Source organism: Schistocerca americana, chromosome 9 (assembly GCF_021461395.2).
Source record: "Schistocerca americana isolate TAMUIC-IGC-003095 chromosome 9, iqSchAmer2.1, whole genome shotgun sequence".
NCBI lineage: Eukaryota > Metazoa > Arthropoda > Insecta > Orthoptera > Acrididae > Schistocerca > Schistocerca americana.
In genome coordinates this window covers 133,931,286-133,944,343 of record NC_060127.1, presented here as the reverse complement: position 1 = coordinate 133,944,343, position 13,058 = coordinate 133,931,286, and the positions used below count along the sequence as shown (strand labels likewise).

The window sequence follows — 13,058 nt, the reverse complement described above, 5'->3', positions numbered from 1 at the left end:
TTTGAATAGGCGTCATCTTCCAGATGTAGAAACAGCGGCCGGCCGGTGTGGCCGAACGGTTCTAGGCGAGGCAGTCTGCAACCGCGCGACCACTACGGTCGCAGTTTCGAGTCCTGCCTCGGGCATGGATGTGTGTGATGTCCTTAGGTTAGTTAGGTTTAAGTAGTTCTAAGTTCTAGGGGACTGATGACCTCAGATGTTAAGTCCCATAGTGCTCAGAGCCCTTTTTAGAAACAGCCTTGCTAACCTTATTTTAAGTAGCACAACTCCTTCTTGGTGTTCGGAATTTTTCCCGTCAGAGAGATTAGAGCCCACACAGAGGCATACCGACAATCCTTGTTTCCACGAACAATACGAGACTGGCATGGAAGGGAGAACCGATAGAGGTACTCAAGGTACCCTCCGCCACACACCGTCAGGTGGCTTGCGGAGTATGGATGTAGATGTATGGTACAAGGTTTAGGTGGTTCACCCTGTACACCGAAGATCATCTTCCTGTACTGGTACTGTGTACTCCTTTTCCCCAGCAGAAGCGACGACACGCTCGTTGTTCCGCAGGTGCCGGGGGCTGCGCAGAGGCGCGCCTGGGACGCGGAACTTTGGTCAAAGGCGGCCGTCTGTGCGGGGGCGGCAGGCGGCGCTGCGGCCGCAGTAATACGCAGATTCGCATTCTGGAGGCGAGCGCGCCGTCAGAGGGAGAGCGCGGTGGGCCGCTGTCGGTTTTGCGGGGGCGGGCGGCCGGACAGCTCGCCTCCTGGGGCAGGGAGAGCGGATTCCGGGCGGACAGGTGCCGGGGGTGGCGGGGGCGGGGACGGCGGTGGCGGCGGGGGAGGCGACGGCGGCGGTGGAGGCGGTATTGACCAATGGCGGGCGCGGCCACTGGCCAGGGAGCGCCGTTCATCACAGCGGCAGCGGCTGGAGAGCTGGAGCCGACTGGAACTCGCGGGGAAACCCGTCTCCCTGCGCTTCTACTCAGGGGTGGCCAGCAGCCCGAGCTGTGACTGCAGCAAACTTACCAGACCGATCTGAAGATGTAAGGTAGCAGATTTTGCACCTTACATGATGCTAAATCAGTACTAATACACCGCATAATAATTGATAATTGGCCCACCGGTAGGAGAGAATGGACACAGAAAAGGAAGTTGTGTGTGTCATGACTAACGAGATGGGCTCAGAGGCCTAAGGAAGGTGTTAATGTCATGTCAAACTAACGGGATGGCCGCGGCCGGACCCCATTGTCGGCTGGCACTTCAGACCACCAGAGACGTTCGGAGAGGCTGGGCCATCACAACAAGAAGCGAGAAAGAGCTATACCCGAAAGAGAGAAAGACGATTTCGCGCCACAGCGGAAGACTGCGACGGGATTGGCGCAGAGCGTGTAGAGTTACATATTAAAAAAGTTTGGCGGCAACAGTAACCGCAGGAGAATTCTCTGTCGTTGTTAGGTACAAACGCGCATTGATACATGGTAGTCTGTGTCGTGATTGGCTACCAACGCGCACGGATTCGTGCGGCGAAGAACGGCCAGGTTTGCAAAAACTCTGAAGGTGGGACTCTGGGGTCGGCTGTGGAGGAGAGCAGTCGCGGTGTCTGGCTGCCCTGCTTTGGAGACCGTGGAGAGAAGTAGGTTTTTACCGGCATTGAGTCCAGTGCTTACTCTCCAAGTCTGAATAGTTTATAGCATACGACTCCACACACGTAGCATTATCTGTTCCTCCGACGACAGAAACAGATTTGTACTAACTTGTGGTGTTCATATGCAATCTGAAGTGTACCTTTGCTGCCGCGCACTTGAGTCGACCAACTACTCTTGGCACATGTGCAAGTAGCTTGAGTATTGACTAGTGACGGACTCCGCAATTGAACACTTACGTACAGGAGTTTACGGGCGCAAACCACGTCCACGTTGGAGTTTAAAGCCAAGCTCAGTCACGGGAAAGACGGCATCACGACGTTGGCTGGGCCGACCGTCGTTATCATCACGGAGAATTACGGTGATATTAGCAATCATCAGCCAAAGTAGGGCACTGTAATTCTAAATGAGTTCGTATTCCGCTAGCTCTTTGACTGGCGCTCTCTGAGTCTGTGTCCGTTCAGGCAGAACTGCAATAGAGTCACTTGCGGGTTCAGTGTTGACTTAAGTAGTTAGGAAAAGAGGATGCATTGTGACAATTACAGGCTAGTTAGCTTAGCGAGTGTATTGTATTGTCATGTTATGCTAGAAATATTGCTCATCCTGTTCTGAATAAATCTTAATTTGGTATCATATGCTAATCACCGCATTATTGATTTCGTAGCTAGCAATCATATTTTTGTTTACTAATTAGAGTGTAATGATAATTTCGATGCAAATGATACTGGGGGCATAACCGCGCGTTTAAACAGAGCCAACTTAAGTCAGATAGCAATTCAAGGCCGACTAAGACTACCAATAGATATTTTTCAATATATCGATAATTTTACAATAAACCCCCCGTACGTTGCAAAGAGAACGGCATATTTAGAGACTAATACTTGACTTAAATGAAGAATAGATTGAAGCAACAAATAGAATAAACACAGTCTACTTCATCTCCACTATACACTGCAGAGGCTTAAACCACCGTCAAGTGGATTTTTACGAATTGATGCGACATTGTAGGCCTATGTGTTGTTAAATTAAGTCTATCCATTACGGATCTACGCGACTAAATCGCTAAAACGAGCGCTCAGTCACCCAGACCCGGTTGGAAACTACCTATCTAACGGGATCCAGAGCAACAAAAATTCGATTTTCAGTGTTTCATGAAAATATTGGCCATACATAAAAAAATTAAAAGTTGTCATTATCAACCCATATAAAGGTGTAAAATGTTGAACACAATACAAGTATTATAGTTAGAAACTATCCATGGTGCTCTAGTATATCACAAACTACGGGGCTTAGAAAAAAAATCAGGCCGCAGGCAGCATTCAGGGAAGTATGTTATGTCTCCAGTTTCCTCTTGTGATGCTAATTCCTGAAAAATATATAAAATCTGTTTTCGTGCGAGAAATACATTTAAAAATTTCGATCAATAATCACACATATCTTCACCGTATTTTAGACTTTTCTGAAAAAGTAGGCAAGGGAGAGAAGGTCATTCTGTGTGCCAGTTTTTGTGAATTTAAATTCAGTTATTAAGGAGAAAAGTGTACTTGAACGATAAAAAGTCAGGTTTCCGGTAAACCGCAAAAGAAGATTTAAGACTAATTAGCTTAGTGACATGCAGTTTTAGAACATTCAAGCTGTATACTGCTGTTAGTCAACTTTTTCTTTATCCCTCATACTCTTTTCTTCATTCCTGTATTTGTCCAAGTCATTGGCAACTGATTTTGCACCCATCTCCGCTTCAGTTAATCGCAACCGATCAATACCAGTTAAAGCTTAAACCATATTCCTCACGGTCTGGACATACAATTATTTCAGATCATGAGATCTAAAATTTGGAGCGTGGCTGAAAATACATTTTTCGGTATTTGTTCCCCTCTGCATCTCTTTTCGTTGGGGTTCTGTGAGAGACCATGCAGATGTCTCCTACGTAGACCTGTATTTGCCAGATCCCTCTACTTTCGCTTAATAACCTTCAAATGGCAAACAGTGCTTGCGAATGTATTGTGTGCCTGTACGCCCAACTCCTGAATGTAACTGTTGAACCAAATGATGTGTATTGTTTGATGTTGCTTCAAAATCTCAATTTGGCGCTAAATTTCTATACTCTCGGCATTTCTAACACAGAAAATACAACCTTCAAATAGTAAAAGACGCCGCACGAGGTAGCCGCACGGTCACAGGCGCCTTGTCACGGTCCATGCGGCTCTCCCCGTCGGAGGTTAGAGTCCTCCCTCGGGCATGGGTGTGTGTGTGTGTGAGTTGTCCATAGCGTAATTTAGTTTAAGTTAGATTAAGTAGTGTGTAGGCTTAGGAACCGATGACCTGAGCAGTTTGGTCCCATAAGACCTTACCGCAAAATTTTCCAATAGTAAAGGACAGCAGTAACTTTGTAACACACATGTTTCAAATTCGGAAAGTAAGATATAATTCACGATAAGATCTTTAGTTGCAAATAAAACGCAGACTTGCAGATATGCCTGTAGTTACATTCAAGTAAGCCTTCTAAAATAGATACATATTAAAGCTGAAAAAAGTCGGGAGAAGAAGATTAAACTGACACACTTTAAAATGACAGAGTGGTGTGGAACTGTGACACATCACGAATTAAGGAAAAGCTATACACTTTTGTAATCGAGGTGAAACACTCTTTTCTGTAGAGCAGAAATATATTTTTCAAATTTTTGGTCGTTTTTCACTAGCAGGTAATGAACTATCTAGGATGTCCCAGGAAGAATGGTCAGGATTTAGGGAAATGACACAAACCCTTACTCGAAGCAGAAAACACTCCAAAACGCAGCGTCAGCTTCCATTCTGTGAATGTCTTCTACTGCAAGCTCTTTGCTTTCCGTATTTTGGGAGGAATTAGTTGGAATCGAAACAATAAGAAACTGTAAACACGGGCTCTAAATGCATACTTTAGGAACCATCAGCATTTGTTCAGTAGAAGAGACGTTTTTCACTGTAACGACGACGGACAACTGCTCGCAATTCTTAAGGTAGGCCCCTTAGGGTCCATGTTAACTGGATATATTACTACTTCTCAAAACATGGAAAGCAAAGAGTTTCCAGAGAAGAGATTGTTTGACAGTGCGGAAGATGAAGAAATACGCACAACTTTTAAGCTACGCATTTCAGACCAGTGTTCACAACACTTTCTTTGCTGTCATATCCCTGAATGTTGACGCTTCCTGCTGGGACTCCCTGTACTTCTTGAGCCGGCGCCACACTTGGCGCCAGCTTACCCGCAATACATTTGTGCAGAATGAGAGCAACTAGATGCATCCAGCAAACTTTACAACCATTTAGAGACTGCTTCTCGCAGAAATCACCCATAAAATAATGAAAGGAAAAAAATTACCACTAATGCATTTTCGCTGTTCACGCAACAAAACTTCACTATCAGGCATGACGTTTTAATTTATCACTTCTTTGCTGCAACCCCTATTCGCACCCATTTTGCACACAGTATTAACATACACTCATGCTCATAAATTAAGGATAATTGCAGAATGTGGTGCCACACAACGCGGCACTACACAAAACTGGCGCTAACGGCATAGGCACACAGGGAATGCACACGACACAGATCTGTAAGTCCACGGTATTGGTGATAAGTTGAGAAAACCGTCCCGAAACACATGTGCTACAAAACGCCACTTTTTCCTGCGGAGGTACTCCGACATCAATGTGGGATATGATCACCATGCACAGCCGGCCGAAGTGGCCGTGCGGTTAAAGGCGCTGCAGTCTGGAACCGCAAGACCGCTATGGTCGCAGGTTCGAATCCTGCCTCGGGCATGGATGTTTGTGATGTCCTTAGGTTAGTTAGGTTTAACTAGTTGTAAGTGATGTGTTGGTAATTGTGCCATGAAACTGCAGCTCCGGTATCGAGCTGGAATGGGATGACCTTGCCATTAAAGTCCAAATCTACAAAAAGTTTATTGCCCAGTTGTATGACGACTTTGCTAGCGACTACACTGACGAAGCCTTTCTCTCAGTTGCCGAGAGACAGTTAGAATAGCCTTCAGCTAAGTCCATGACTACTACCTAGCAAGGCGCCATTAACCGTATCTGAAGATAGTCTTATTTGTATTATCAAGAGCGATGTACCACAAGGATGAAATAAAGTTAAGTATACGAGGAGCTGCATACTTTTCTTATTAGAATTCACTACTTATCCTGTTCCAGAATTCACGCCCGTCTGCGTTAGATAGCGTGCATTTCGGCCTCCTCTATCTACAAGGTGTTGGCACATTTGCCAACACATCACTAAGTTCTAGGGGACTAATGACCTCAGCAGTTGAGTCCCATAGTGCTCAGAGCCATTTGAACCATCACCATGAACACTTACAAAGGCCGCACAACGGGTTGGCATACTCTGGATCAGCTGGTCGAGCAGCTGCTGGGGTATAGCCTCCCATTCTTGCGCCAGAGCCTGTCGGAGCTCCTGAAGTGTCCTAGGAGTTTGAAGACGTGCAGCTTGCAGCGATACGCCGACCGAGAGCATCCCAGATGTGCTCGATGAGGTTTAGGTCTGGAGAACAGGTAGGCCACTCCATTCGTCATAAGATATCAATCTTCTATCTCGAGCTGCTCCTCTACGATAGCAGCTCGGTGGGGCCGTGCGTTATCATCGATCAGGAGGAAGGTGGGGACCCACTGCACCAATGGAAAGGCGGACATACTGGTGCAAAACGACGTCCCGATACGCCCGACCTGTTACAGTTTCTTTGTCAAAGACATGCAGCGGTGTACGTGCACCAATCATAATCCCACCCCACACCATAAAACCACGACCTCCATACAGGTCCCTTTCAAGGACATTAAGGTGGTGGTGTCTGGTTCCTGGTTCAAGCCAGATGAAAACCCGGCTAGAATCAGGTCAGACTATACCTGGACTCGTCCGTGAACATAACCTGCTGTTCCAATGACCATGTACTGTGTTCTTAACACCAGGCTTTACGGGCTCTCCTGTGACCAGGGGTCAGTGGAAAGCACCTTGCAGGTCTCCGAGTGAATAAACCCATGTCTGTTCAGTCATCTGCAGACTGTCTGGAGAAAACTGTTCCAGTGGCTGCGGTAAGGTCCCAAGCAAGGCTACCTACAATACTCCGTGGCCGTCTGCGGGCACTGATGGTGAGTAATCGGTCTTCTTGTGGTGTTGTACACTGTGAACATCTCGTACTGTAGCACCTGGACACGTTTCCAGTCTGCTGGAATCGTTGCAATAATCTTGAGATCACACTTTGTGGCATACGGATGGCCCGAGCTACGACCTGCTGTGTTTGACCAGCCTCCTGTCGCCCTAGTACTCTACCCCTCATAACGTCATCAATATGTGTTCTTTGAGCCATTTTCAACACACAGTCACCATTAGCATGTCTGAAAACGTCTGCACACTTACTCGCTGCATCGTACTCTGACATACACCAACAAACCTCTGCGTATGTGGACTGCTGCCAGCGCCACCGTGCGACGTCCGCAGGTCAAATGCACCGCATGGTGATACCCCGAGATGATTTAAACTCGCAAGCCGCCCACCAGAGCGTTGTTTCACTATGTATCAGCATTATCCCTAATTTATGAGAATGACTGTATGTCGTTGAATATAGCGGCAGAATTACATTATTCTACGACGCTACGACGCATAATTTACGAGATATGACGTCATAAATACAAATAAAAGAATACAAGCTTCTTTATTTTTATTTATTTTTTTCTTTTTTTCTTTTTTGAGCGGACTGCGAAGTACGCAGACTGTACTCGTGTGATGTATGATAGAGTACTTAACAATGACTTCCAACAAACTTTAAAATTAATTTTAATGCACGGCTCCAATCATAGAGGTTTCTAATACTTAATGTCAAAAATTCTACACATTAGTTCATTTTTAAACATCTCAAATGTTTGAACCTGCTTTACAAGTGGGATTTATCGAAACATTCGTAACTGTCGTTTCGGTATATACACTGAAGCGCCAATGAAACTGGTATAAGCATGCGTATTCAAATATAGAGGTATGTAAACAGGCAGAATACGGCGATGCGGTCGGAAACGCCTATATCTGGCAATTGGCGCAGTTGTTAGATCGGTTATTGCTGCTACAATGGCAGGTTATCAAGATTTAAGTGAGTTTGAACATGGTGTTATAGTCGGCCTACGTGCGATGGGACACAGAATCTCCGAGGTAGCGATGAAGTGGGGATTTTGCCGTACAACCATTTCACGAATGTGCTGTGAATATCAGGACTCCGGTAAAAAATCGAATCTCCGACATCGCTGCGGCCGAAAAAAGATTCTGCACGAACGGTGCCATCGACGACAGAAGGAAATCATTCAACGTGACAGAAAGTGCTGCAGATTTCAATGCTGGGCCATTAACGAGTGTCTGCGTGCGAACCATTCAACGAAACATCATCGATATGGGCTTTCGGAGCGGAAGGCCCACTCGTGTACCCTTTACGCCTCGCCTGCGCCCGTCAACACCGACATTGTATTATTGATGATTGGAAACATGTTGCCTGGTCGGACGAGTCTCGTTTCAAATTCTATCGAGGGAATGGACGGGTACGTGTATGGACACAGCCTCATGAATTCATGGACCCTGAATATCAGTAGAGGACTATTCAAATTGGTGGAGGCCCTGTAATGGTATGGGGCGAGTGCGAATGGAGTGATATATGTATTCGTCATCGCCATACTGGCGTATCACCCGGCGTGATGGTATGGGGTGCCATTGGTTACACGTCTCGGTCACCTCTTGTTCGCATTAACGGCACTTTGAACAGTGGACATTACATTTCAGATGTGTTACGACCCGTGGCTCTACCCTTCATTCGATCCCTGCGAAACCCCACATTTCAGCAGTATAATGCACGACCGCGTTTTGCAGGTCCTGTACGGGCCTTTCTGGTTACAGAAAATGTTCGACTGCTGCCCTGGCCAGCACATTCACTAGATCTCTCACCAACTGAAAACGTCTGGTCAATGATGGCCGAGCAACTGGGTCGTCACAATACTACACCATTCACCACTCTTGATGAACTGTGGTATCGTGTTGAAGCTGCATGGGTAGCTGTACCTGTACACGCCATCCAAGTTCTATTTGACTCAATGCCCAGGCGTATCAAGGCCTTTATTACGGCCAGAGGTGGTTGTTCTGGGTACTGATTTCTCAGGATCTATGCACCCAAATTGCGTGAAAATGTAATCACATGTCAGTTCTAGTATAATATATTTATCCAATGAATACCCGTTTATTATCTGCATTTCTTCTTGGTGTAGCAATTTCAATGGCCAGTAGTGTAATTGACACTGTTAAGTGACTTACATTGGATTCAGTTTTTCACAGGATAAGTTTTCTACGCTCATGTGCCTCAGCAGAGCAACACACACACACTTAGTGGGATCGCCGCCCTGCGACTGTAGCGCCAATTTCCGCTCTCCTTCCTGCAACGACCGACTTTAGAGCCTCGCAGTCCCAGTGCGGACATCCAGTGATACCCCCTCCTCCTCTCCCACCTTCCTCCCGCCCTACCTGCCAATTCCGCCCCCTCTGAAAAGTCGTACAGCGCCTCCCTGGAGTATAGGACTTGCAGCCCCTTTTAATTCCGGTGCGCCTTCTGCGCGATCCCTGGGAACGATGTGGGGGTGGTTTTCCTGTCAACGTCCGTGGCGACGCAGGAATACGAATAAAGGCACGTGATATACAGTTGCCTAGCAATCAGAAGAGAATAAAACCTGACATGAGCAAAAGTGACGTATGTCGTCCTTCCTCTTTACAGCTCAAAGAGTAGTTGTAAAGGTTGTCTTACGTTCATACCTTTACGTCAAGAAGTTTCGCTGTTATTTTGCTTTAAGTGTTACTGTTAACCATAAACATCTCAGACGGTTACGTTACATACATGAAAGCGCATTTAGGCTACTAAACAAAAAGTCAAATAACTCTTCTGTTTTGCTTATTACATGCCAGTGGTATAAATACCGGGTGATCAAAAAGTCAGTATAAATTTGAAAACTTAATAAACCACGGAATTATGTAAACAGACAGGTAAAAATTGACACACATGCATAAAATGCCATGGGGTTTATTTAGAACAAAAAAAAACCAAGTCCGCAAAATGTCCGACGGATGGTGCAGGACAGCAAAACTGATACCGTGACTGGTGAGAGGTACGCCGATATGTCACAGAATCGCATCATCCCCAGCCTGGCTGATAAACACCTGCTGGAACTACGATGTTTATGCAAGATGGGGCTCCCCCCCATGTTGCCAGACGCGTGAAAGATCTCTTGCGCGCGTCGTTTGGTGATGATCGTGTGATCAGCCGCTACTTTCGTCATGCTTGGATTCCCAGGTCCCAGACCTCAGTCCGTGCGATTATTGGCTTTGGGGTTAACTGAAGGCGCAAGTCTATCGTGATCGACCGACATCTCTAGGGATGCTGAAAGACAATATCCAACGCCAATGCCTCACCATAACTCCGGACATGCTTTACAGTGCTGTTCACAACATTATTCCTCGACCACAGCTGTTGTTGAGGAATGATTGTGGACATATTGAGCATTTCCTGTAAAGAAGATTAATTTTGCTTTGTCTTACTTTGTCATGCCAATTACTGCTATTCTGATCAGATGAAGCGCCACCTGTCGGATATTTTTTGAACTTTTGTATTTTTTTGGTTCTAATAAAACCCCACGTCATTCCAAGCATGTGTGTCAATTTGTACCTCTCTATCTACATTATTCCGTGATTTATTCAGTTTTCAAATTTATACTGACTTTTTGATTATCCGGTATTTAATCGATATCATCTACGCAACGGAATTAAATTTGGTAATGCTGAAGAAATTACGTTATTTGTTATTTATTTATTTGGTTAACCTGATATGATTTGTGTATAATGCCCTCTCTTATATGGGACCGAGGGTTCACACACACGTTACCTTATTTCACAACATATTACCTAAGAAATAACAATTTTAATATTACAATTGCGTGTGTGAAGTGGTACTGTGAGTAAATAATATTCTCTATGAACTAATAAAGTTAATGCTGGCAATACTTGTACTGTTACAGCTGCTGCCACTAATAGTGAAAATGATAATAATAATAATAAACCTACATTTTGGACAGGTAGACAATTTAAGAAAATTCTTTATAGAACGAGCAGAAACTAGCAAAATACACAAAGCAATCACTCATATAAATACATCGGCTACACCATTGCAATTTCATAACAACTTCTACAACCCTTTAGATCACATAACATCAACAGATACGATGAAAGTAAATTGGAAAAAGAAAACACTACATGGCAAGCACCCGTATCATCTAACACAGCCACACATCGATCAAGACGCATCCAACACATGGCTAAGAAAAGGCAATATATACAGTGAGACGGAAGGATTCATGATAGCAATACAGGATAAAACAGTAAACACCAGATATTACAGCAAGCATATTATTAAAGATCCCAATACCACAACAGGTAAATGCAGACTTTGCAAACAACAAATAGAAACAGTAGATCACATCACAAGCGGATGTACAATACTAGCAAATACAGAATACCCCAGAAGACACGACAATGTAGCAAAAATAATACATCAACAACCTGCCATACAATATAAACTAATAAAAGAACACTTACCCACATACAAGTATGCACCACAGAATGTACTGGAGAACGATGAATACAAATTATACTGGAACAGATCCATTATTACAGATAAAACAACACCACATAACAAACCTGACAGCATACTCACCAATAAAAAGAAGAAATTAACACAACTAATCGAAATATCCATACCCAATGCAACAAATATACAGAATATAACAAGAGAAAAATTGAAAAATACATCCAACTGGCTGAGTAAGTCAAGGGCATGTGGCATCAGGATAAAGTTGACATTATACCAATTATACAATGAACTACAGGAGTCATACCACACAATATCCACCAGTACATCAACGCAATACAGCTACATCCAAACACACACACACACACACACACACACACACACACACACACACACATATATATATATATATATATATATATATATATATATATATATTATTATTATTCACGTTTGAGCCCTACTGGACCACGCGAAGTACAATCACGGGGCATTCAGTTATTTTCTTTTAGACTTTCTCTCTGCCCAAATTGTTTTCATTCTCTCGGAATGAGCTCTTTTCCTTTCATCAGACCATGTGGTTCCAGTTTTCTTTGGTTTTTCAGCTTGACCAACTACCCAGTCATGAATTTTTTGCCTAAATAATTTTCTGTCTTGAATTTCATCTTGTTTTATATATATGTATATACAACTACAGAAATCTGTAATTATTGATACATGTTCAATTACCCGAAAGTTCCTAAATGCAATGTAACATATACCACACAGTGAAAAGGAAGTCACGCTTGATCAAGGTCCGCGTCACTTTCCATTTTTAACCAGACATAACGTCTGAGAAAGGAAAGAAATAATAATAATGACAATAATTATGACTCCAGAATGAGATTTTCACTCTGCAGCGGAGTGTGCGCTGATATGAAACTTCCTGGCAGATTAAAACTGTGTGCCCGACCGAGACTCGAACTCGGTACCTTTGCCTTTCGCGGGCAAGTGCTCTATCAACTGAGCTACCGAAGCACGACTCAGGACCGGTACTCAAAGCTTTACTTCTGCCAGTACCTCGTCTCCTACCTTCCAAACTTTACAGAAGCTCTCCTGCGAGAGTGAAAATCTCATTCTGGAAACATCCCCCAGGCTGTGGCTAAGCCATGTCTCCACAATATCCTTTCTTTCAGGAGTGCTAGTTCTGCAAGGTTCGCAGGAGAGCTTCTGTAAAGTTTGGAAGGTAGGAGACGAGGTACTGGCAGAAGTAAAGCTGTGAGTACCGGGCGTGAGTCGTGCTTCGGTAGCTCAGTTGGTAGAGCACTTGCTCGCCAAAGGCAAAGGTCCCGAGTTCGAGTCTCGGTCGGGCACGCAGTTTTAATCTGCCAGGAAGTTTCAATAATTATGACGTTCATAACAAAAACTACAGAGGAAAATTTAAGCAGAATTTATAGATGTACAAAATATACGTTTCCTGTTATAGCGAGTTTTGGGGAAAGGAAATTTAGGAACAGAACACTGGGAAATGAGGAAGATCAGGATGTAAAGAGGGATGTACGGGGTTGACGTGAGCCTACAGGGAGAATGGAACTCTTTACGGTTGCTTATTAACTGTATTCTGAAGCTGGAGATGTAATTCAGTTCTCTAATGTAATACGGGAGGTTGTTGCCGAGTCACGTCCCTAAACAATGGCTTGGGACAAAATGGATTTTGCCGTAATGTGAACGCGTGTTTCTGACGTGATGTTCAGACAAGAGCGTTATGGTCGAGGATAAATGTGAGGGACAGCGTTCAT

General features: G+C 44.4%; 1 protein-coding gene across 1 annotated transcript in view; it reads left to right on the top strand.

Annotated features, from left to right (window-relative positions):
• The window catches only part of LOC124550741 (one cut domain family member 3-like), a 184,876-nt gene that overhangs the window by 121,064 nt on the left and 50,754 nt on the right, over nt 1–13,058 (top strand). Inside the window, exon 4 of the mRNA XM_047125462.1 lies at nt 559–787. Within this exon, the coding sequence (XP_046981418.1) occupies nt 559–787 (229 nt within the window). The remainder of the gene's footprint in view (nt 1–558; nt 788–13,058) is intronic.